The sequence below is a fragment of the Chlorocebus sabaeus genome, chromosome 13, assembly GCF_047675955.1.
Source record: "Chlorocebus sabaeus isolate Y175 chromosome 13, mChlSab1.0.hap1, whole genome shotgun sequence".
Taxonomy (NCBI): Eukaryota; Metazoa; Chordata; class Mammalia; order Primates; family Cercopithecidae; genus Chlorocebus; species Chlorocebus sabaeus.
Genome location: NC_132916.1, coordinates 12,486,137 through 12,512,448, shown reverse-complemented (window position 1 = coordinate 12,512,448; position 26,312 = coordinate 12,486,137). Strand labels below are relative to the sequence as shown.

The 26,312-nt window shown below is 40.8% G+C and overlaps 2 protein-coding genes across 6 annotated transcripts in view; one reads left to right on the top strand and one right to left on the bottom strand.

Moving 5' to 3' along the window:
• Positions 1-12,778, bottom strand: part of SERAC1 (serine active site containing 1) — a 60,176-nt gene extending 47,398 nt beyond the window's left edge. For 3 of the 5 annotated variants that reach the window (XM_038001146.2, XM_008007702.3, XM_073022300.1), the window contains exons 1-3: positions 12,656-12,759; positions 7,817-7,913; positions 2,869-2,960 (exon numbers count right to left, since the gene is read on the bottom strand). In XM_038001146.2, the coding sequence (XP_037857074.2) occupies positions 2,869-2,960; positions 7,817-7,848 (124 nt within the window). In that variant the 5' untranslated portion in view covers positions 7,849-7,913; positions 12,656-12,759. Of the gene's footprint in view, positions 1-2,868; positions 2,961-7,816; positions 7,914-12,655 lie in introns of those variants that run through there. The other 2 variants (XM_008007701.3, XM_073022301.1) reach the window with 2 other exon arrangements.
• Positions 12,779-12,821: 43 nt separating this feature from the next.
• GTF2H5 (general transcription factor IIH subunit 5) lies at positions 12,822-25,699 on the top strand. Its single transcript, XM_038001148.2, has 3 exons — positions 12,822-12,911; positions 14,380-14,452; positions 25,254-25,699. Exons 2-3 carry the CDS (start codon positions 14,418-14,420, stop codon positions 25,432-25,434), a joined length of 216 nt encoding a protein of 71 aa, XP_037857076.1. The 5' UTR covers positions 12,822-12,911; positions 14,380-14,417; the 3' UTR covers positions 25,435-25,699.
• Positions 25,700-26,312: the final 613 nt, after the last annotated feature.

The window sequence follows — 26,312 nt, the reverse complement described above, 5'->3', positions numbered from 1 at the left end:
AAGCACTGAGTGCAAATATAATGTATATTGAAGACATTTCATACCTTCCCTTTCTCCACCTCCTAGTCCCTGTTCCACTACTGACGCTGATAGGACTACAATGCTTCCACCAAATGCAACATTCAGGCAGCTCGCTTCCCTTCTGACCCCTTTTAGTTAACAACCCATTAAAGAAAGAAATGGGAAGCACTGTCCCTATCACTACTAGAACTATATTGAAGGATTATATTGTCAAGTGAGGACACGAAAGAATGTTTTCTAAAGTAATTACGTTATAGTTGATGGTTAGGTATATATGCACATAGCTCCATTTAAAACAGAGATTAGACCAGGTGCGGTGGCTCACGCCTGTAATCCCAACACTTTGGGAGGCCAAGGCGAGCAGATCACCTGAGGTCAGGAGTTTGAGACCAGCCTGGCCAACATGGTGAAATCCCATCTCTACTAAACATAAAAAAAAAAAAAAAAAATTAGCCAGGCTTGGCGGCACATGCCTGTTATCCCCGCTACTCGGGAGGCTGAGGCAGGAGAATCACTTGAACCACGGAGGCAGAGGTTGCAGTGAGCCAAGATTGCACTCCAGCCTGGTCGACAGAGCAAGAATCCATCTTAAAATAAATAAATAAAACAAAATAGAGAGTATATTCTACAAGTTCATTTATAAATGTTTGTTTGGGTCTTGGAAAACTTTTTTAATATTAAAAAATTCCTATGGCAGACACTGCTAATTGCCTGTCCAATACACATGCCCTTTAATCCTTACAAATACACAACCTGATTACCACCTAAAAATATTCAAATTCCTAGACAACTCTGTAGCTAGGGCTAACTGTGCAACACAGCTGTAGCCAATAGGATATAGATGGAAGTCTATAGAGGTGGATCCCTCCCCACATAAAAAGACAAAGCCTCAAAATGGCTTTTGGCCCTCTGCTTCTTGATACCCAAGGATTCACCATCTTGTGACCATGAGGACAATAAAGAGAATGGAGCAGGAAGACAAGAAGATTGCTAAACTGTAATTCCTGCCCTAACTGTCTCCACCTTGACTTATTATTATGTAAGAAGAATGAAAACCATATTAACCTAAGCCACTGGACTCAAACTTCTATTACATGCACTGAGCACAACCTTAACTGATATGGTACTCATGATGATTAGGTACTGGGGCTAGCCCACAAAACTTTATATATATTTGTATATAATATTTACATATATAATATTTATATAGAATATATATATAAATAAATATAAAGATTTTATGTACATATACAGAGTTTCACTCTGTTGCCCAGGCTGGAGCGCAATGACACAATCTCAGCTCACTGCAATCTCCACCTCCCGGGTTGAAGTGATTCTCCTGCCTTAGCTTCCTGAGGAGCTAGGATTACAGGCGCCCACCACCACACCCAGCTAATTTTTGTATTTCTAGTAGTGACGGGGTTTCACCATGTTGGCCAGGCTGGTCTTGAACTCCTGACTTCAAGTGATCCACCCACCTCAGCCTCCCAAAGTGCTGGGATTACAGGCATGAGTCACAGCACCTCACCCGGCCTTAACCTATAATTTATTGCACATATTGAGACACTCCTTCGTTCAGAGCTTCAACCCATGCAGCCAAAATGACATTTGTCCTCACTTCTCTTTTTGTATTTAAAACAGTATCAGAATTTTCTAGATGAAAATGATCTATCCTTAAAAACAGATTTCTCTTAAAGATCAAAAAGACACTCCATGAGGAAAAGGAGTTTGTTTTATTCAATATTGTATTCTTAGAGCCTAGAATTGTACCTGGCACAATTAAATTGTACCTGGTCAATTAAATATTTTGTTTATTGTCAAATGAATAAAAGATGTTCTAGGCCAATCTTCTCATTTTACACATAAAGGAAATAATGCTCAGAAAAGGTAAGTTATTTCATTCTTCCATTCAACAAAAACTATTTGATCACCTACTATATGCCATACATAATAACTAACTAAGTTATAGTGGTAAACAAGATAAAATACTGCCTTCACGGCCGGGCGCGGTGGCTCAAGCCTGTAATCCCAGCACTTTGGGAGGCCGAGACGGGCGGATCACGAGGTCAGGAGATCGAGACCATCCTGGCTAACATGGCGAAACACCGTCTCTACTAAAAAAATACAAAAAACTAGCCAGGCGAGGTGGCGGGTGCCTGTAGTCCCAGCTACGTGGGAGGCTGAGGCAGGAGAATGGCGTGAACCTGGGAGGCGGAGCTTGCAGTGAGCTGAGATTCGGCCACTGCACTCTAGCCTGGGTGACAAAGCGAGACTCCGTCTCAAAAAAAAAAAAAAAAAAAAAAGATAAAATACTGCCTTCACAGAGTTTATAGTGGAAACTGTAAGATAATTAACTAAGTTCTACACTGACCCTACAAAATGACAAGTAACAGATCCAACCTGGCCTAGGGTGTCAGAGAAAGCTTCCTAAATGAAGGCAAGGCTCCAAATGGAGTAGACTGGAGACACATCCCGAGCCCCCAGAAGGCAAGGATGACATCTTCCTTGCTCACCACTGTATTCCCAGAACCTAACATGGGTGTCTGGCACTCTGTTTTGCAAGAGCTTAATAAATATCTGCTGAATGAAAATGCAGTTATATTTAAGTTTACGATGATGAGTATGAAATTTGACAGGAGAAGTAGAAGAGGGAAAATAATTCTCAAGAAAAAGAAGTATGTATGGCTATGGGCCTATAAATTTAGAGTGGACTATTAGTACAGAAACACATAAACAAATTTGAGATTTAATCATGGGTTCAAAAAGTTTTTGTGGCCCACCTTAGAAACGGCCACAATTCTATCACTGTTCCTATAAGAAAAGAAGAGTTGTTTAAGCTGTACTCACTAATGTCTCTCCAGCGTGTGCCACTTTTCGGCGGGGAAGTAGAGGTTCCTACTCTTCTGCAACAGATGACACAATAAGCAGCCAGGGACATTCTGTGTAAGTAGAACAATCACAACAAATTTAATTTAGCATCTAAATCAAAACACTTGTTTTAACTACAAGAACATGTTACCATCACAGTGGATGATCCACAGAGTTAGCTTTTTCAAGACTACGAAGAAAACTTTCCAATTAAAAAAAATTTATCCCTTAAAAACTTAAAAGGGACTTATTAGAACAATATTTTGTTAGTATTTTCATTATTCTTCCTCACACTGTGTCCAATTGTGCATAATTTTCACAATTGGGAAGATGATCTAAATATGATACAATCATTTCCAGAACACAAGAATTAACAGGTAACAAGAATAGACATATTATTAATCAGAATACCAATATAGGCATGAAAAGAATTTAATGTCTTTGAAAATATATATATGTATTTATCTCTGATGACTGAGGCCCTAAAGGAATGAGAAGCTCTACGTGGACAGTACACTTAGAATCCATAGAAGCATTTAGCTTTTCTCTAGTTCTTTCAGGATAGTACCCATGTTGTTTAAAATTTTTGAAATTTGTTAATTGTTGGCATTCTATCAAAGGAGAGCTGTCACCCAACTAATTCATCAACTGAGTAAAGACGATCTAAATATGATGCAATCATTCCCAGAACACAACTCATTATTCTAGACCCATATCAGATTGTCTTTGAATAGTGAGGTTTTTTTTCTTTTTCTTTTTGCTATAAGGAAAAGGAAGGAAGGTACTGCTCTCTTTTGTTTTGTTTTCTATTTCTGCTTTTTATTATTTTCTTTCTTTCTTTCTTTCTTTCTTTGGGTGCAACAGTCCTTTTCCTAACTTCTTCAATAATGCCTAAGATGAGCACTTCTTGTTCCTTCATAAATGCATTTAAGACTATAAATTATTATAACTCCAGCACATTGGGAGGCTGAGGCGGGCAGATCACTTGACGTCAGGAGTTCAAGACCAGCCTGGCCAACATGGTGAAACCCTGACTCTACCAAAAATAATTAGCCAGGTGTAGTGGCGCACTCCTGTAGTCCCAGCTACTTGGGAAGCTGAGGTGGGAGAATTGCTTGAACCTGGGAGGTGGAGGTTGCAGTGAGCTGAGATTGTGCCACTGTTGTCTCCAGCGACAAAAAGACTATAAATTATCCCTCTGAAATTCCACTGTAATTTTTCTCTAATCTGTGAACTGTTTAAGAGTGTGGCTTTTAGTTTTCAAATATATAAAATTTTTTAAGATTATCTTTTTTGGCCGGGCGTGGTGGCTCAAGCCTGTAATCCCAGCACTTTGGGAGGCCGAAACGGGTGGATCACGAGGTCAGGAGATCGAGACCATCCTGGCTAACACGGTGAAACCCTGTCTCTACTAAATAAATACAAAAAAATAGCCGGGCGAGGTGGTGGGCGCCTGTAGTCCCAGCTACTTGGGAGGCTGAGGCAGGAGAATGGCGTGAACCCGGGAGGCGGAGCTTGCAGTGAGCTGAGATCCGGCCACTGCACTCCAGCCTGGGCGACAGAGCGAGATTCTGTCTCAAAAAATAAAAATAAAAAAATAAACAAAAATTATCTTTTTTTTATTTTTTGAAACAGGGTCTGGCTCTGTCGCCCAGGCTGGAGTGCAATGGTGCAATCACCACTCACTGCAACCTCTGCCTCGCAGGCTCAAGCAAGTCTCCCACCTCAGCCTACCGAGCAGCTGGGACTACAGGTGCCCACCCCCACACCCAGCTAATTTTTTGTATTTCTTGTAGAGACAGGGTTTCACCATGTTGCCCAGGCTGGTCTTGAACTCCTGACCTCAAGTGATCCACGCGCCTCAGCCTCCCAAAGTGTTGGGATTACAGGCAAAGATTATCTCACTGTGCTATGTGACATAGATTCTTTAAAATTGTGAAGACTTGCTTTGTTACCTCTTCCAGTCAATATTTATAAATATATCATATAAACTTATTCTTTGTTGTGAGCAGAATATATCCATTATACTAGGCTTGTTAATTTTGTTGTTTCTATAGTCTTGCTAATTTTTTTTCACAGCTCCAAATGGCCATTGAATAGCCTTGCCAATTTTTGTCTACATGATCTACCAGTATGAGAGGGGTTTTTTAAAGTTTCATACTGATTTGTGCACTTGTCGATTTACCCCTTTTGTTGTCCTTCTTTTTTTAATTATTCATTAAGCAAACACTTATCTGAGTTCCCATGAACGAAGAACTGTTCTAGATGCTAGCAATTTAACAATGAAAAAGAAAAATTTGCCCTTGCTTTCATGGATCTTACTCTGTAGTGCAGAACACCCCAATCAGTGTGGCAAACAAATACTACCCTTTTTGGGGGGCCATAATGTGAAAAGATATGCCTAGGTGCACACAAATTCATGATTATTAGGAACTTAGTACTTTGTTCCTTTTGTCATCACATACTATCTTCCTTTATCCCTATTAACATTTACTGCTTTAAGTTCCTTGCCAGTTTTCTCCTAAGTATTTAACTATCTTAACTTTTTCCATCATGGTTATAATCTACTGGTGTCATTTATAATTTCAAAACCTCTCTTTTAATAGATGAATTTAATCCATTTACATTTATCACATTGGATAGATCAAGATTTTTTTATTACTCTTTAATTGCTTAAAGTTATACCATTTATTTCTATTCCTTTAGTAAACAGCTACATTTTAAATGTGCTATATACAGTATGAATTTAAACAATACAATTATCCTCCCAAATGAGAATATTAAAATGCTTTAAATCCAATCCTCTCCTATCTTAGGTATTTTTGTCTAGTATTTTAATTCCATTTTATTTTTAAACATCCCAAAAGAAGTCATTTTTAAAAGCAATCAACCTAAATATTTACCGACATTTTGTGAATTTCCTTCCTTACTTTTGTTTCTTGTGTCCACAACTTCCCTCTAGGTTCAAATCAGTCTGATGAAGGTCTGATTTGATAGTCAAGTATCCTTTGATAGTTCTTTCATGAAGGCATATATGTAGTTAGCACTCTCACTCTCAGCATGTCTAAAAATGCTCTATTTTAGATATACTAAAACAGTTGTGTTTGGGACAGGCGTGATGACTCATGCCTGTAATCCCAGCACTTAGAGGCCAAGGTGGGCAGATTGTTTGAGCCCAGGAGCTCTAGGCCAACCCAGGAGTTCAAGACCAGTGAGACCTCATCTCTCCAAAAAAATTTTAAAAATTAGCTGGGCCTGTTGGCATGTGCCTGTACTCCCAGCTACTTGGGAGGCTGAGGCAGAGGAATCGCTTGAGCCTGGGAGACAGAGGTTTCAGTGAGCCATGATCACGCACTACACTCTAGCCTGAGAGACAGAGTAAGATTCTGTCTCAGAAAAAAAAAAATAACAACAGTAATAGCTGGGTTTGGAATTCTGGGTTTAGAATTCAGAATAACAGTAGGTTTCCTTCGGTACATTAATGATATTTTCACTGATATTTCTTGTTGCTCAGGAGAAATCTAAGTCTAATTGTTGTTTCTTTGTAGGCAAAATAGAAGCAAGGAAGTTTAAGAATGTGCTCTGTAGGACCACACTGCCTGGTTTCAAATCCAATTGCACAAACGACTTGTATTAGTCTTTTTTTTAAGAATGCTTTGATATCTTAGGACCTTAAGGACCCAGGGAGTGACTGCCCCTCTCTGGGTGTGGGATAGCTAACTGCTAGAGGTAGCAAACAACTTGCCTGTGAGCATGCCTCTCACATATGGAAACCAACCAATCCCAGGTGCACACCCCCAACCATCACACACAGCCAATGCTTCCCTTACTCTAAATCTCCTCGGAGCCAGATACTAGACAACTACAGACCACCTCTCTGGTCTGCCAAAATTATTCGAACTATCCAATCCTAAACGTGCTCAACTCATCTACCCTGTCTTGCTCATTCCTTCCCACAAAAAAACACAATAAAAGCAAGCTCTGGCCCATGCTTTCACATTGTTCCTTATGCCTCTTGAATGACCCTGGTACTTCCCCATGTGGCCTTGCATGGTGTGGTATGCCCATTCTTCCTTGGGAACTGTACATAATAAACTCTTCTTTCATGGTAGTTGTCTCTGTGTCTGTCTTCTTACCATACCTGATTAAAACAAAATCCACGTATATTTGAAAGCACTACACATACGATAATGGGCTAGTTAATTAACCTCTCTGTGTCTCACTTTCCTCATCTATAAAATGGTGGTAATAAGGGAACTACTATAAAGGGTTGTTACAAATATCACATAAATTAATACATGTAAAACACACACAATAGTGCCTATTCCAAATTAAGTGTTCAATAAATGTTACTTATCATTAGTATCAATACTATGTTCCATCTGGCAGTTTTAAGATCTTTGTTTTTGATGTTCTTACAATTCTCTACTTTATGTCTGGGTATGGGTTTGTTTTTATATACCCCACTCAAGATTTGGTATGCTCCTTCGATCTTAGAACTCACATTTTTCTTCAATTCTGCAATATTCTTAATAATTATCACTTTGACCTCCATTCAACTTTTACTTTCTGGTACTCCTATTAGATGTATGCTAGATTTTTAAAGTCTAACCTTCAAATCTCAACTTCTTCCATTTTTTTCTGTCTCTCTGACATGCACTATGGATTATTTCCCCAAATCTATCTTCCAATTCATCATCTTCTGTTTAGTTGTGTTTAGACTATCATTTGATCCATCCACTGAGTATTTCAAAAATTTTTATTTCTAAAACTTCCAGGTGACTCACTTTTATACCTGCCTGCTTTTTTTACACATAGTTTTTGTCTTAAATGCAGATTCTTTTTTTTAATGACCACAAATTATTCCTTTTCCTATAACCATGATCTTTGGTAGTTCCCTCCCACGGTGACTTTAGATTGATCTTACGAGTAACTTTGGCCATCGGACAATAGAAGCATGATGCAAGCTGAGACTTGGGAAGTACGTGCACATCGAAGCTTCTGTCTTGTTGCTCTTGAGAACCCTGTGACCAACACCATGTAAAGATGCCTAGGTTAGTCTGCTAGATCACAAGAGAAATGTCCAATATCCCCATTAATGAAGCCAACAAGTACCAACTGACAGCCAGCACCAGCCGCCAGGCATGTGAAGCCACATCGAACTAGCCAGCCCCTAGCTGACCATACAAATCCATATTCAGCCCTTAGCCTGCAAGCAATAATAAATGTCTGTTTTAGCCAGTAGCCTTTAGGATGGTTTATAATGCCTCAATAAGCTGACATGTAATTTCTAAACTTTACACGAGATATATGAGGTTGCTGCCAGCATAACTTGGTATACTGTTTCACAGTAAATTTTACTTTTTTATAAGTAGAGGGAATAGAGGAATACACTATAAAATAACGATAAAAAGTATACCATAGGGCCAAGGGTGGTGGCTCATGCCTATAATCCCAGTGATTTGGGAGGCCAAGATGGGATGATTGCTTGAGACCACAAATCAACTGACTACATCTGTGGCACATGCCTGTAATCCCAGCTACTCAGAAGCCTGAGGCAGGAGGACTGCTTGAGCTCAGGAGCCCAACAACAGCCTAGGCAACATAGTGAGACCCACATCTCAAAAAACAACAGAAAACCCCTAATGGAATATGTAAGTATGGACCTATTCCACTCCATCGATCTATTTATCTATCCTTATATAAACACTGCACTGTTTAGATTACTGTAGGTTTTTTCTTGTTGTTGTTACTGTGTTTGTTTTGTTTTTGTTTTTGACAGTCTCACTATGTTGCCCAGGCTAGATGGAGTGCAGTAACCCAATCTCAGCTCACTGAAACCTCCGCCTCCCAGGTTCAAGCAATTCTCCTGACAGCCTCCCAAGTAGCTGGGATTACAGGCACCCACCACCATGCTCGGCTAACTTTTGTATTTTGGGTAGAGACAGGGTTTCACCACGTTGGCCAGGCTGGTCTTGAACTCCTAACTTCATGATCCACCCACCTTGGCCTCCCAAAGTGCTGGGATTACAGGTGTGAGCCACCGCGCCCTACAGATTACTACAGATTACTGTAGTTTTTAAAGTAAGTCTTGAAGCTAGCAGTATAAATTCTCCAGCTGTGTCCTTCCTTTTCAAGATGAACTATTCTAGGTCCTTGGTACTTCCACATAATTTTAGAGTCTGCTTGTCAATTTCTGTTTAAAAGCACCTTTAAGATTATGGGGCCAGGTGCAGTGACTCACGCCTGTAATCCCAGCACTTTGGGAGGCCGAACGAGGTCAGGAGATCGAGATCATCCTGGCTAACACGGTGAAACGCCGTCTCTACTAAAAATACAAAAAAATTAGCCAGGAGTGGTGGCGGGCACCTGTAGTCCCAGCTACTTGGGAGGCTAAAGCAGAAGAATGGCCGAAACCAGGAGGCGGAGCTTGCAGTGAGCCAAGATTGCGCCACTGCACTCCAGCCTGGGCAACAGAACAAGACTCCATCTCAAAAAAAAAAAAAAAAAAAAAAAAAAAAAAAGATTATGATGGTGATTACATAAAATCTGAAACACTGATGTTAAGTAGAGAACAGGGAGAAATTTTTAGACTAAGAAAGACACAGAAAGTAAAAGGGAAGAGACTATAACTTAAAAATAAAACAAATATTTGAAAATTCCATTAAGTTTAACAATATGAGGTCACTGGGATCTTCATATTAGCAGTTTCATTGCCCTGGTAGAAAAAGCCAGAGTGAAACTTCATTTCATGCCTTCATTCTGATTTATAAAACCTGAATTGTAGCTGGGTACACAGATAAGAAAAAAGACTACATCACCTTTCTTTCTAGTTAACGATGGGCACTTACTAAGAAATGGCTAATGAAATATGAGCGGATGTGTCGTGCAATTTCTGAAAAGTGTCCTTAAAAAGAAGGGTATGTGCCTTTCTTCCTCCTTCCCTCCTCCCTCTTGCTAGAATGAGCAACTGACAGTTTGAATTAAAGCAGTCATCTTACCATGAAGCATCTTATTAAGGACGGTAGAGCAGCCAGATAGAAGAATCCAAGTCCCTGATGATTACAGAGCTGCTGCCATAAAAGCATGGCTGCCTACCTATGCAATTACATACATATTTAAGCCAGTATTATCTTGTTTTCTGTGCAGTACAGCTGATCTAATTCTAACACACCACAGTTCTTAATATCTATATGCCAGTGATCTCAGAGTACCTCTAGCTACAATCTTTCCTGACCCATCTATCCAACAGCTATCGGAACATTTTCATTTAGATGTCCAATAGGCCTTTCATACTTAACTATCCAAAACAGAATTATTTACTTTTTCTATCCAAACTCTTCTTCCACAAATCTTCTCCATCACCATCCACCAAATGGTCAATGCTTTTTTATTGTAAATGGTGAATGATCTACCTCTTAACTGAAGCAAGAAAACAGTTGTTGCCCTTGATTCCTTGTTTTCCCCTTACCCTACATCCAAACCATGCATAGTTGCTCTTCTCTACCATCAAAACATACCCCAAAATCCATCCATTTTTCTCTGTATTCACTGCTACACTCTTGTCTAGTTCAAGCCAATATCATCTCTCATTCGGAGTAATAAAATGACACCTCAGTGGGGCTTTTTGTAACTTAAGAAATCCTTCTCAGAGAGATTTAAAAAAAAAGTTCTGGAGATAGACAGTAGTGCTGGTTGCACAATGTGAATGTCACTGAACTCAACACTTCAAAATGGTTCACATGATAAATCTTATGTGTAACAAGATTTAACAAAGCAAACAAAAAAGAACTCTTTCCTAGAGACAATGGTCTCTTGTATTTCTTTCCAAATACCTTGCAGCTGTGCCATTCACGTTTAGGTCTTTATCTGGAAACTGTAGTCAGTAGTTTGAAAGAAAGAATCTAATCCTGTCTGTATTCCACAACGATGCCACATATCTCACCAACCACATATTTCATCATCCTTTATTAGAATATTCTATGCTTTCCCCCTGCTTTGTAATACTACTTAGTGGTATACTAAGCTCCCATACGTAAATACGTATGTTTCTAGTGTCTCTATTCTGTTCCATGAATCTACTTCTCTATCCCTGAATCAATATCATACCACCTTAATAATTACAACTTTATATTAAGCTTTGGTATCTGATAGAGACCTTATTTTTCTTCTTCTTCAAAATTGACTTCACTATTCTTGGCCCTTTGCCTTTCCATATAAATTTTAAGTTCAGCATGTCAAGTTCCATAAAACAATATGGTGATTTTAATTGGCATCACACTGAATTTGTAGAATTGAGGAAAACTGACATCATTTTGTTGTCTTTCCATCCATGAATACGGTATATCTTACCATTTACTTGGGTCATCTTTTGTGTTCCAACAGAGCCTTACAATTTTCTGTCTAAAGGACTACACAGCTTTAGGTTGATGTACTTCTAGATAACTTCAGTTTTCAACGCCATTATGAATAGTGTCTTTATTATTAAAACTCCTAGTTAATTGTTACTGATATACAGAAGGTTTTTTAAATGCAGAAATTAAGGCAATTTCTGACATCCCCCTGGCCAAAATAACCCCTCTAGTCACCCTTTATCACATCACCAAATGGTACTTATTCCTTAACCGATTTGTGTCTCTCTGCCCCCACCAAAATTAGTTACTTGTTCACCATTGTATCCCACGTGTCTAGAATAATAGCTGGCACACATCAAGTGCACAAAAATGGAACTGATGAGGTCAAGGAAGAGAATGTATGCAAGATGAAAAAAAGCAAATTGAAAGAGGGAACTAAATGGAAGAGCTGGGTTCCTAAGCGATCACATGAACACACATGACGTAAAAAAAAAAAAAAAAAAAAAAAAAAAAAAAAAAACGCAGTATGAGGTCGGGCGCGGTGGCTCACACCGGTAATCCCAGCACTCTGGGAGGCTGACGGCGGCGGATCACCTGATATCAGGAATTCCGGACCAGCCTGGCCAACATGGACAAACCCCGTCTCTACTAAAAATACGAAAATCAGCCGGGCGTGGTAGCGCACGCCCGTAATCCCAGTTACTAGGGAGACTGAAGCAGGAGAATTGTTTGAACCTAGGGGACGGAGGTTGCAATGAGCGCAGATCGCGCCGCTGCACTCCCGCCTGACCGACAGACCGAGACTCCATCTCAAAAAAAAAAAAAAAAAGAAGGTAGCATGAGCTTCATTCGGGAAGTACAATTTAACCTAAGGAACAGAAAACAAGAATCTCATATCTCAACTAGTAAAAATAATGAGAGTGCTCCTTGAGACTACAGAACAGATTTGGGGAAAGGGAATCACTTCAGAAGCTTCTGGGGTCTTTCACTTTTAAATGACCGTTGCCGAGTTTAGAGATCTCTCAGTATTCAATCTGTTCATCTCTGGGGTTAGAGAGGGAGCCGGAAGCGGTGGCTGGAAGGTTCAGAAGTGACCGGTGAGGCCCTTTCCTCCTCCTCATTATCTCTCCGTGACTACCGAGCCCGGGAAGAAGGACCGGTAGGTGCACTCCCCGAGGCCTCAACAGCAGCCAGAGAAAGGCAGCGACCGGGAAAGACGAGTCAGACTCGCGACCACCAGAGAGCGGCCCTCACACCCAGGGTAGCGTCAGCGGGTCGGTCCGGTCCCGCGCGCCTTACGGTGGTGCCCGGCCGTGCCCGGCTCCTGCCCTCCCCACTCTCCACTCCCCACCGCACCCAGCTGCTCCGACGCCCCCGTCCGCCCCCACACTAGCCCGGCCTTCACGTCCTACCTGCCGGCACGCAGACTCAGCCTGTCCCCAACTGCTCGCCGGACCCAGTCGTCTGGGGAGCCCTCCCCTTTCCGCGGCTCCCGGCCGGGGCCTTCCACCCGGCGGCGGGCGGCTCGTGACCCCGCCCCCTCGGCCCTCTCCGGGCCCGCCTACTGCCGGCTCGCTCCACTCACAACAGCGTCCCTAGCGCGATGACGTATCGGCGCAGGCGCACTGTGTCGGCGACGCCGAGGCGCTTCTGCATCTGTGGGCTGAGGTGTGTGGCGAGCGTCCGAGTGGTTGGGGAAAGTGGGGTGTGGGCAGACTGAGGAGTCCCAAAGAAAGAGGGGAAGAAGAGGAATGCCCAAGAAGCCTGTCCACCGGGTGCTGGGGGCACAGGGCGGTGTCCCCCACTCTCTCCAGGCCCTTCCTGGCGGGGCCGCACTGCAGTCCCGCACTCGTTTAATCGTGGGTTTCCTGTAGGGCTAGGGCTCGCCCTGCGCCCAGGTGTAAGTGGAAGTTAGTTAAGTGGGCGGACGAGTGGTTTCTTTCCAGCCTAGGTCCGCACGGGACGTGATTTGTTCAGTGAAGGGGCACAAGATCTGGAAATCTGGCTTGTACTTTTTTCCCCTTTCCCCGGGAACTACGGCTTAATCTCTTCCTTTGGTCTCCTCATCTGTAAAATGAGGTGGTTGGGGCCGGGCGCGGTGACTCACACCTGCAATCCCAGCTCATTGGGAGGCCGAGGCGGGTGGATCACTTGAGGCCAGGAGTTCAAGACCAGCCTGGCCAACATGGTGAAACCCCGTCTCCACTAAAAATACAATAAATTGGCCGGGCACGGTGGCTCACGCCTGTAGTCCCAGCACTTTGGGAGGGCGAGGTAGGTGAATCATTTGAGATCAGGAGTTCAAGACCAGCCTGGCCAACATGGTGAAACCCCGTCTCTACTAAAAATGCAAAAATTAGCCTGGTGTGGTGGCGGACGCCTGTAGTCCCAGCTGCTCGGAGGCTGAGGCAGGAGAATCTCTTGATCCCGGGAGGCAGAGGTTGCAGTCAGCCGCCATCACGCCACTGCACTCCAGCCTGGGCGACAGAGCGAGACTCTCGCAAAGTATATGTGTGTGTGTATATATATATACACACAATACAATACAATAAGTTAGCTGGGCTTGGTAGCTCATGCCTGTAGTCCCAGCTACTCGTGAGGTGGGAGAATGGCTTGAACCTGGGAGGCAAGAGGTTGCAGTGAGCTGAGATCGCACCACTGCACTCCAGCCTGGGCGACAGAGCCAGACCCTGTCTCAATAAAATAAAATATAAACTAAAAGGAGGTGGTTGGGCTCACTGTGTAATTTTTGAAGCACCTTTCAGAACTATCTTTGATTCCTGTCTCCCAGGATCTTACCCTTTGTCATTCTCCTGAATGGGAAAAGAAATCCTTTGAATAACGGACGGTTTACACCTGGGTTGGGCACACTGGTGTAGTTAGGCCTCTTGCTTCTATTAGGGCTAATTGACCTTGGGTAGAGTTGGTTGGCAAGTAAGATGTGGCATTAATATTCCAAGTAGACTCATTTTAATTTTGTTAAAAAATCAGAATATCTCTTTTCTTAATGTTAACTGTCTTTCATAGACTTAACTGTTAAATATTGACAATTATTTTGCCTCATTTCAAAGGCAGTCCCCAAAGTATATGAAAGTTAATGATTTTTAATTCAGTGTTACCTTATTCTTTTTATTAGCATTCTTGAGGTCATCTGAACCTTCTGACTGAGAAAACATGGTCAACGTCTTGAAAGGAGTGCTTATAGAATGGTTAGTAGTTTTGATACTTCATGAGTTTTAAGTTTAAATATTGAATCTTGACTTACATATGTGTCTTTTCTAAAATCCTGTTGTTTTTAATGTATGAATGAAATCAAGTCTTTCACTTTTAACAAGTGGCACAGATTTTGTTGCAAAGTTCCTAGTGCCAGATTTCAGTCCCTCTGTTGAATTGATGGAACTGGCATGATCAGAGGCAGCATATTTGTTAGATGAGTCATCTTTAGAGGAACAGTGCTTGCATTCTCCTCAAACATGACTAGAATTTTAGGGCCTGAAAGAGTTCAGGAACTTGCTTAAGTCTTTACCATTACAAACTGTGGACTTTAAAGAGAAAAACAAGAGCCAAGTGGAGAAGGTTTCTTAAATTCCTTTAGATGCATTCCAGAGGAGAAACTAAAAACCATAAATGGTTGAGGTCCTCAAAGCAATCCGATGTCTAGGAACCCTGCTCTGTGGACACTCCCATTGTCTGAAAATACTACTGTCTACCTTTCTGTGCCTCTAATATGAGCCAGTGCATGGATAATGATACTGTTTACTGTGATGGCAAGGCTGAGGAGGAGAAAGACCAAACCCTAGGACACTGCCAACAATTAGAACAGCACTAGCCAATAGAAATCTAATGTAAGCCACAGATACAGTCTTACGTTTTTTCTAGTTACATTAGAAGTAAAGTAAAATGAAACAGGTGAAGTTAATTTCTTTTGTTTAACCCTGTCTGTGCAAAACACTATGCTTTCAACACGTGCTAAGTCTTCAAAAAAAATCTTCATCTTCAAAGTCTACTGGATATTTTAATTTTACAGCATATCTCACAGACTAACCGTGTTTCAAGGACTCTGTAGTGACCTAACTAGTGGGCTACCTTATGCCAAGTGCAGATTTGGAGTTTTGATAGAGGAGACACCAACAAAGGCAACTAAGAAGAAAATAGCCAGTGAGGTTGGAGGGAGGAAAGCCAAAGGAGGAAGTGTTTCGTAGGGATGAGTAGGCTGTGTTGGGCACTGATTGAGAACTGGCATGAGAAGAAGACTGGAGTTTTTATGAGAGCCATTTTAATGGAGGGTGGGGAGATGCCAGATTGGAGTACTGTGAAAAAGGAAAGGGAGGTGAGGAGGTGGAGATGGAGACTTTAGAGAATTTTTACTGTGATCATGAGCAAACTCATAGAGAACTGGATTGGTAGCTGAGGAAGGACATGGTGAGGGACTCAGGTTCTTGCTATTTTTATTTTAATGTGAAAGACTAGAATGTACGTTGATGAGAGTAAACCACTATGGGGGAGTGGTTTTTTTAACTTGGAAAAGCAAAGGGGTTGGGATCTGGACCCCAGAAGTTCTAAACACACTGTTCTGTTGTCTTTTGAAGACTCTAGGTTTGATGTACTTATTTTCCTATTAATTTATCATAACATAAACATTTTCCTCATTGACCTTTTAGTGTTATTTTTAAATACAGAGGATGCACATACACAGAGTGTCAGCTATCACTTTTCTTTCCCTCTTGTTTCTTCCAATTCTAAGTTTAATCTTCACCCCTGGGTTTGTTAAATATTCACTTCTCTCTTGTGGGGGTTTTGTGTTTTTCTTGGTGTTTTAGATTCATGCATCTAGAATTTATCCGGAGGAGCGGCATAGGATTGTTAAATATTCACTTCTCTCTTGTGGGGATTTTGTATTTTTCTTGGTGTGTTAGATTCATTCATCTAGAATTTATTTGGAGGAGAGGCATATTATTAGGTGAGGATCTAAATTTAGCTTTTTTTTTTTTTTTTTGAGACTGAGTCCTGCTCTGTTGCCAGGCTGCAGTGCAGTGGCACGATCTCGGCTCACTGCAACCTCTGCCTGCCGGATTGAAGCGATACTCCCGCCTCAGCCACCCGAGTAGCTGGGACTACAGGCACACACCACCTCCCGTGGTTAATTTTATTTTTGTGTTTTTAGTAGAGATGGGGTTTCACAATGTTAACCAGGATGGTCTCTATCTCTTGATCTGCGTCTTCCTCCCAGTGCTGGGATTACAGGCGTGAGCCACCATGCCCAGCCTAGCTTCTTTTTTGTTTTGGGTGTTTTTGTCTGTTCATTTTGCCAAATAACTAGTTCTCCACCATTTATTTCCTTTCCTAATGATGCTTGATGCCTCCTTAATCACATGATTTTACTCCCCTTGCTATTTTCTTTCATCCCTTCCCACATTCATCTTTTTTATTGCCTATTCTAGAATAACCTTGAAATAATTTAGTCTGTTTCCAAAATAATCCTTTTGGCATGATGGTTGGAATTGCATTAAACCTACGTTTTAATTAAAAAAAAAAAAAAATGACTGGATTACATCTTAAAGAACAAAACTCTGGGGGGACTCTGAAGTCTCAGTGCCTAGTTTGCTATCCCTTATCTAGCCTCTGAATTCTGCCTGGTCTCTCTAATGACTGTCCATCACCTTGCACTTCAGGATAATCCCCAGACTAGCATCATCTGGAGCTTGTTAGAAATGCAAAATCTCAGACCTCACCCTACATCTACTAAATCAGAATTGTGCATACAAAGAATCTTGTTAAGATATTTAAATTTTGAGAAGCAATAATACTGTTAATCACCTTCAGTTTAATAATCAGTTTCCCTGTGGAGAAGTGTTTTGCACCAGGACTATTAAATTTTATTTTGCAGGTGGGTACCATCCTTGCAAAACTAATTTTTCCCTTCAAAGTGAATTCTAAAGTGTGGTCTGCACAATTTTTCAAAAGGGTAACTCTGTCTTCCCAAAAACACAAGTCTTCCTAAAAGATTTTGGGCTTAAGAAATAACATAGATTCACAAAGGAAAGGGTATGGCCAGTGCTAGTGGATTCCCCTTCACAGTCAGATGCAGATGTTAGGATGGTAACTGGAAAAGTCCTTCAGTTTCCCTCATGTCCATATTTGATGCCAAGGAGAAGCTTGTTAATAATACGATATCAGCATAAGTCTGTTTATTACTTCATAATATCCATGGATTACATGAAGCATTTAGGCATATTGGAATATAGAATTTCATAGGTCTGGAGTTTACAGGGAAACCACTCAAGGATCTTATACAACTGTTGCAGGTGAACACCAAAATTGAGGCTCAGCCCGGAGCAGACCTCTGGTTTAACAGCTGCCACAATTGGTTTGGCAAGTGCTTCAGCAAAAATTTATTGGCAAGGTGCAAATTCCAACCAGTTTACATCACAATAGCAAAGAATCTGGAGAAATATGTATTATTAAACCACCCTTATCCTTATGAGTTTGACTTCTAAACCTGTATTGTTTGTGAGAAGCTAGTAAGAAGTATGACAAAACCAATCTAACCATTGTTCTGTTTTTTTCTCAGCATGTATAAATCTTTTCTCAGCCTTTGCTTCTCAGTAGGGCCATGTTCACTGAAGTTTTCCAGGCACCCAAAACAGTGCCTGAGATAAAGAGAGAGAAAGAGATACACATACACATATATAGATATGGCTTAGTAAATATTTGTTTACTGAATGAATTTTGTTAATAGAATTGAGTCCAGGTTTGTGATTTCAGGCAAATTTCCAAATTTGCTAATGTTCCTTTACAGCCTCTCTGTTCCTACAGTGAGATTCACAATGGATAAGATGAGATTCTTGATAAAGTAAAGTTTTAGTTCAAAACAGATGTGTATACTAGGCCTCCATTTAGCATGTTATATAAGCTATATCAAAATAGCTTATAAATGAGGAGGCTGTTGTCTTCAGTCATAGCTTTTAAAAAGCAGGCACCCCACCAAGCTGCTGATGGAAGTGTAATCCTAAGAAACAACTGAAAGCAACTTGTGATGGGTGTTTTGTGCTTTTATATCCTTTAACACAGTAACTCCGTTTCTATAAGTTTAGGAAATCACTGGGCGCAGTGGCTCACTCCTGTAATCCTAACACTTCAGGAGACCGAGGTGGGTGGATGACTTGAAGTCAGGAGTTTGAGACCAGCCTGGCCAACATGGTGAAACCCTGTCTCTACTACAAATACAAAAATTAGCCAGGCATGGTAGCAGACACCTATAATCCCAGCTACTGGGGAGGCTGAGGCAGGATAATCACTTGAACCCAAGAGGCAGAGGTTGCAGTGAGCCAAGATCGTGCCACTGCACTCCAGCCTGGGCGACACAGTGAGACTCTATTTCAAAAAAAAAAAAAAGAAAAATTTAGGAAATGATCAGAACTGCCAATAAAAATGTGTGTATTTAATGTACTAGAAAAAGAAATTTGTTGATGTGGCATATTTTAATCAAATAATATAGCTATTAAAATATTCTCAGACATTTTAAGTGATCAGGGAAATGACATTGCACAATGATGTTAAGTAAAAACACCTGGATTCCTGTTTTAACACTGTTTTCCATGTGACATGTGCTATACTAAGCACTTGCTATTATTAATTTAGTTTTCACAACAGCCCTTTGAGGTAGGTGCTATCATCCCCATTTATGGATGCACAAGGTGAGATGCAGGGAAATGAATCAATTGCTCAGTTACACAGCTGTTGTTAAACTGGGATTTTTAAATCCTGGTATTGTGGCTCCAGAGCCCAAGCTACTAAACTTTACATATACTATCTCTCCATTATAAAACTAAGTATAATATTGTGTTTGCCTTTTTTTTTTTTTTTTGGAGGCGGAGTCTCACTCTGTCACCTAGCCTGGAGTGCAATGGCACGATCTTGGCTCACTTCAACCTCTGCCGCCTGGGTTCAAATGATTCTCCTGCCTCAACCTCTCAAGTAGCTGGGATTACAGGCACCTGCCACCATGCCTGGCTAATTTTTGAAGTTTTAGTAGAGACAGGGTTTTACTATCTTGGCCAGGCTGGTCTTGAACTCCTGACCTCGTGATCCACCTGCCTCAGCCTCCCAAAGTGTCAGGATTACAGGCGTGAGCCACCGCACCCAGCGTATGTTTGCTTTTTAAGAGGTTATATGTATGTCTTAGAATTATACCCATATATATTCACAGGTTAATGGTTTTGTAATCAAAATAGTAAATTGCTGAGACCAGCTCGGTCGGGGAGACCCTAACCCAGCGGCGCTAGAGGAATAAAAGACATACACACAGAAATATAGAGGTGTGGAGTGGGAAATCAGGGGTCTCACAGCCTTCAGAGCTGAGAGCCCCAAACAGAGATTTACAAACAGATTTACCCACGTATTTATTAACAACAAGCCAGTGATAAGCATTTTTTCTATAGATTATAGATTAAAAGTATTCCTTATGGGAAACAAAGGGATGGGCTGAAATAAAGGGATGGGTTTGGCTAGTTATCTACAGCAGGAGCATGTCCTTAAGGCACAGATCGCTCATGCTATTTTAGTTTGTGGTTTAAGAACACCTTTAAGTGGTTTTCCGCACTGGGTGGGCCAGGTGTTCCTTTTCCTCGTTCCAGTAAACCCACAACCTTCCAGCATGGGTGTCATGGCCATCACGAATATGTCACAGTGCTGCAGAGATTTTGTATATGGCCAGTTTTGGGGCCAGTTTATGGCCAGATTTTGGGGTGCCTGTTCCCAACAGTAAATCATTTGATAGGGATAGAACTAATTGTAATTTAAACCTCTCTGCCTGTATCCTCTCACAGGCTCTTGGCATTTTAATTGCTCATTTGAGTACCTACTATGAGCAAGATGTTTTAGAAATATTCTCTGGTCCATCAACTTTGCAGTGTAGCTATGGTACTAACATTGCTGTTACAGATCACAGGCTCTTTGGCTCCCTATGTAATAAAAATTAGCACAGCTACACAGTTTTCCCAGATGAGGCTTTTAATTCAGGGTTTATCCACAAATGCAAGGGAGACAGTACAGTAGTAAGAACTCTGCTGCTGATCCCCACAAAAGCTGACAGGGACTTTTTGATTAGGCAAAGCACGGGAATTGACATCAGGGATAAGGTATGCAGGCTGGGCTGGGCAAAGCACATGAAGGGTACAATATGTGGTCAGCATCTGTGGTTGCAGTGGTTATCTTGAGTAATGGGCCACCTGGTGATCTGGCCAATGACTGCGAGTACCAGGTTGCAAATCGGTTGTTCAGCTTTCTTTATTTTATTATTATTATTATTATTATTATTATTATAATACTTTAAGTTCTGAGTTAAATGTGCAGAACATGCAGTTTTGTTACATAGGTATACATGTGCCATGGTAGTTTGCTGCACCTATCAACCCGTCACCTACACTAGGTATTTCTCCTCATGTTATCCCTCCCTTAGCCCCCCACCCCCCACAGGCCCCGATGTGTGATGATCCATCCCTGTGTCCATGTGTTCTCATTGTTCACCTCCCACTTATGAGTGAGAACATGTGGTGTTTGGTTTTCTGATCTTGTGATAGTTTGCTGAGAATGATGGTTTCCAGCTTCACCCATGTCCCTACAAAGGACATGAACTCATCCTTTTTTATGGCTGCATAGTATTCCATGGTGTATATGTGCTGCATTTTCCTAATCCAGTCTGTCATTGATGGACATTTAGGTTGGTTCCAAGTCTTAGCTATTGTGAATAGTGCCACAATAAACATATGTGTGCATGTGTCTTTATCGCAGAATGATTTATAATCCTTTGGGTATATGCCAAGTAAAGGAATTGCTGGGTCAAATGGTATTTCTAGTTCTAGATCCTTGAGGAATCGCCACACTGTCTTCCACAATGGTTGAACTAATTTATACTCCCACCAACACTGTAAAAACTTTCCTATTTTTCCACAACCTCTCCAGCATCTGTTGTTTCCTGACTTTTTAATGATCGCCATTCTAACTGGTGTGAGATGGTATCTCATTGTGGTTTTGATTTGCATTTCTCTAATGACCAGTGATGATGAGCATTTTTTTTATATGTCTGTTGACTGCATAGATGTCTTCTTTTGAAAAGTGTCTGTTAATATCCTTTGCCCATTTTTTGATGGGGTTGTTTGCTTTTTTCTTGTAAATTTGTTTAAGTTCTTTGTAGATTCTGTATATTAGCCCTTTGTCAGACCAGTAGATTGCAAAAATCTTCTCCCATTCTGTAGGTTGCCTGTTCACTCTGATGATAGTTTCTTCTATCTGTGCAGAAGCTCTTTAGTGTAATTAGATCCCATTTGTCAATTTTGGCTTTTGTTGCAAAATGGCTTTTCATGTTTTAGACATGAAGTCTTTGCCCATGTCTATGTCCAGGTTTTCTTCTAGGATTTTTATGGTCCTAGGTGTTATGTTTAAGTCTTTGATCCATCTTGAGTTGATTTTTGTATAAGGTGTAAGGGAAGAGTCCAGTTTCAGTTTTCTGCATATGGCTAGCCAGTTTTCCCAACATCATGTATTAAATAGGAAATCTTTTCCCCATTGCTTGTGTGTGTCAGGTTTGTCAAAGATCAGATGGTGGTAGATGTGTGCAGTTATTTCTGAGGCCTCCGTTTTGTTCCATTGGTCTATATATCTGTTGTGGTACCAGTACCACGCTGTTTTGGTTACTGTAGCCTTGTATAGTTGGAAGTCAGGTAGTGTGATGGCTCCAGCTTTGTTCTTCTTGCCCAGGAGTGTCTTGGCTATGTGGGCTCTTTTTGGGTTCCATATGAAGTTTAAAGTAGTTTTTTCCAATTCTGTGAAGAAAGCCAGTGGTAGCTTGACGGGGATAGCATTGAATCTATAAATTACTCTGGGCAGTAAGGCTATTTTCACGATATTGATTCTTCCTATTCGTGAGCATGGAATGTTTTTCCCTTTGTTTGTTTCCTTTCTTATTTCCTTGAGCAGTGGTTTATAGTTCTCCTTGAAGAGGTCCTTCACATCCCATGTAAGTTGCATTCCTAGGTATTTTATTCTGTTAGTAGCAATTGTGATTGGGAGTTCACTCATGATTTGGCTCTCTGTCTGTTATTGGTGTATAGGAATGCTTGTGATTTTTGCACGTTGATTTGTATACTGAAACTTTGCTGAAGTTGCTTATCAGCTTAAGATTTTGGGTTGAGATGATGGGGTTTTCTAGATATACAATCATGTCATCTGCAAACAGACGATTTGACTTCCTTTCTTCCTATCTGAATACCCATTATTGCTTTCTCTTGCCTGATTGCCCTGGCCAGAACTTCAATACTATGTGGAATAGGAGTGGTGAGAGAGAGCATCCTTGTCTTGTGCCGGTTTTCAAAGGGAATGCTTCCAGTTTTTGCCCATACAGTATGATATTGGCTGTAGGTTTGTCATAATTAGCTCTTATTATGTTGAGATACATTCCATCGATACCTAGTTTATGGAGAGTTTTTAGCATGAAAGACTGTTGAATTTTGTCGAAGGCCTTTTCTGCTGTTAAATTTTGTCGAAGGCCTTTTCTGCATCTTTTGAGATAATCATGTGGTTTTTGTCATTGGTTCTGTTTATGTGATGGATTATATTTATTGATTTGCATATGTTGAACCAGCCTTGCGTCCCAGGGATGAAGCCTACTTGATCGTGGTGGATAAGCTTTTCGACATGCTGCTGGATTCAGTTTGCCAGTATTTTATTGAGGATTTTCACATCGATGTTCATCAGGGATATTGGCCTAAAATTCTCTTTTTTTGTTGTGTCTCTGCCAGGGTTTGGTATCAGGATAATGCTGTTCTCCCAGTTCCCTGACCTCCTTTTCCACTGAGCTTATCCTCCACCTCATCACAGCCACTCATTCTCATAGTTGTAGCTAGACCTGTCCTTCCTTACCACATGCCAGCTCTTCAGTCTCATTTCAGGCATCAGACTCTGACCACCACCTCCTCTTTCCAGTTCACTCCCTCTAATACCTCACCCCATCATTTCTTCAACTTCACCAGACCTATAGTCTGTTGATATTCCCGTGTGTTCAGATTCCCACCCCTCTTTCTAGCTTCCAATCTACCTTTCTGGTCATTGTAGCAAAATTTCTCAGTAAAGAGAAGACTTGGTTCTCTTCACTGTCTCTGATTTCTCTCCTCCCATATGACACCCACTCCAGTCATGCTTTCCCTATTATGACTCCACCAAAACTGCTATTGTCAAGGTCCAGTGACTTTCTGAATCCAGTGAGCAATTTTCAGTCCTTATCTTGCTATACCCTGTAAGCTTTTGACAGAATTGATCACTCCCACTTCCTGAGTAGCCTTTCTTCACGTCGCTTTCAGGACTCTTTGGGTTTTCTTTCTACCTCAGTGGTCACTTCTTACTCAGCTTCTTCACTCAGGGGCCAGTAGGCATCTCAAAATATAACATCAAAAACTAAACCTTTTTTTTTTTTTTTTTTTTTTAGTACAGTCAGGATATCTCACTGTGCTGTCCAGGCTAGTCTCTAATTCCTGACCTCAAGCAATGCTCCAGCCTAGGCCTCTCGAAGTGCTGGGATTACAGCATAAGCCACCATGCCCTCCCTAAAACCAAACTTGATCTTACCTGCAAACCTCTTCTTACACATTCCTCTTTATCTCAGTAAAAATCTCCAGTCTTCCATTTGCTCAGACCAAAAATCTTGGAGTTTCCTTGTTCCTCTTTCTCAAAGCTCATGTCCAGTATTAGCAAATTATGTTGGTTTTATGTCAGTATATATCTAGAATTCAACCACTTCTCATCGCCTCCACTATTACCACCTACATCAAAATCATCATCTCTTGCCTGGATGTCACCTCATGGGTCCCCTGCTTCCATCCTTGCCTCTGCCACTCCCAGCCTTTTCTCAACCCAGCAGCCAATATGATCCTTACAATTAAAATTTAAGTCAGTTTGTAAGTTAAATCATGTCATTTGGTAAAAGCCAAAGTCCCCCAAACCAGTTCTGAGGCTCATACTCATCTATGAATAGAAGTAATTCCTGTGTTAGCATCAGTTAATACCTGTGCTTGTACTTAAACCTTATTTTTCTTGTTTTCAGTAAATTATAGTGACATCTTTTGTATTAAATTGTTACCTTTACAATTGATATTGACAGTTCTCAAGACACCAAAAGATTATGTGAGATTGTTTTCTCAAGAATTGCAAAAATCTGTGGTGCAGCTTGACATTTTTATATTCATTTTCTGCTAAACACATTGTGTATTAGATCTAAAGAGTGTCCTTTGTCATAATTCAGGGTTTTTATGAAAGAGGCATTTTGCTGTAAATCCTATTCTTTCCAAAGCAAAAACCACAAGTTAATAAAATTGAATTTGGATCTCTTCCCTTGAGTACCTATTGCAAGCCAAGCACCGTCCTTGACGTTATCTCCTTTAATTTCCGTAAACAATTCTGTTAGGTAGCCTCACTTTTGTATTTGGGAACAGAGGCTCTGGGAGATAAGTACGTATTCTATTCAAGGTCACACAAATAAGTGAGGAAGCTGGGGTTGAATCCAGGTATGACTCTTGCTATACACCCTGCCTGATCAAAGTGACTGTTTAACTGGTTTTGTAAGTTAATTTGTCACTGGTAAGAAAACACCTGCTGGTTCCTTAGATGTAATGGGCATAGACAAGGAAGAAATTCATTTTTTAAATCAGTTAAGAAAGCTGTGATTCTAGGCCCTACTAACTACAAAGCTTTGAATATTCTTTTTTTTTTTCACTTAGTGACAAATTATTCTTTAAAAATCTTGCCATTGGCCTCTGCCTCTTTAACTTACACTAATAGTTCTAAAATGAAGCCATGTCTATAAATTGTTAACACTTGAGGCAGAGAGGAAGTAAGGGATTGAGTAACAGAACTTTAAAAATCATTCTAAAAATTCTACATGTTCAAATTTAATTGCTCAAGTCTCTGTGGTGTGATTTGACAACAAGCGGCCTTACAATCATGTGTTTGTCTTTACAGTGATCCTGCCATGAAGCAGTTTCTGCTGTACTTGGATGAGTCCAATGCCCTGGGGAAGAAGTTCATCATTCAAGACATTGATGACACTCACGTCTTTGTAATAGCAGAATTGGTTAATGTCCTCCAGGAGCGAGTGGGTGAATTAATGGACCAAAATGCTTTTTCCCTTACCCAGAAATGAAAATACTCAATATGGACCATTTAGGAATTATAAGCAGCAAATGTGAAAGACTTGCCACTTGATAGGTGACTGATTAGACATAGAGGGTTGTTGTAGGAGCATGCCACGGGAAAGACCAAGGGATCATGATTATTTGTTCAGAAAAAAAAAGCCCCTGAACTGATTTTGTTATACCATAGAATTAAAAAAAAAAAAAAAAAGGCTTTAACAGTTGGCTGTAATTTGTCTTTTATTATCCTTTATTAAAATACAAATGTCAATGCTTTTCCTGCCTTTTTAATACAGGAGTGTGCTTTTAAATTGTCAGTGTAACATAGGTATTTATTTTGCTCATCCCTGTGAACTGTGCATTTTTGCTGCGTGGATATGGTTGTTTGGTTTCAGTTAGAAACGTCATAGATTTGCTGTTTGAATATGCCAAGGTGGGGACTTTGACATTATGTATGTCTCACAAATCCTACCGGCATACCAGCCAGCTCTATTGATGAAGATGTAAAACTAATGTAAACTACAGTTTGCATTTCCCTGAAAATAGAATATTGTTTTTTAAGAGGGTTAGAAACAACCAAATGGGAAAGGCACATGCTGCTTTGCATCTTTCGTTTTTCCTTGTTCAAACTTTCTTGGCCACATTTTCCCATCTGTATTCTTTTTTATTAAGAAATCAGCTTAGGGAGGCTGAGGTGGGAGGATTGCTTGAGCCCAGGAGCCCGAGGTTGCTACAAACACACCACTGCACTCTAGCCTGGACAACAGAGAGACCCTGCCTCAAAAAAAAAAAAAAAAAAAAAAATTCTACTTGACCTTATTCCCTATGAGAATACTTATCAAACTTACCTAAAAAAGAAAAATAGGGCCCGGGTGCGGTGGCTCAAGCC

What these genes read in the sequence shown, in the direction of transcription:
- GTF2H5 (XM_038001148.2), top strand. Translation starts at nt 14,418, where the DNA reads ATGGTCAACGTCTTGAAAGGAGTGCTTATAGAATG. An exon ending in AAAGGAGTGCTTATAGAATG is followed by an intron (nt 14,453 to 25,253) that starts GTTAGTAGTTTT and finishes TTGTCTTTACAG; the next exon opens with TGATCCTGCCATGAAGCAGT.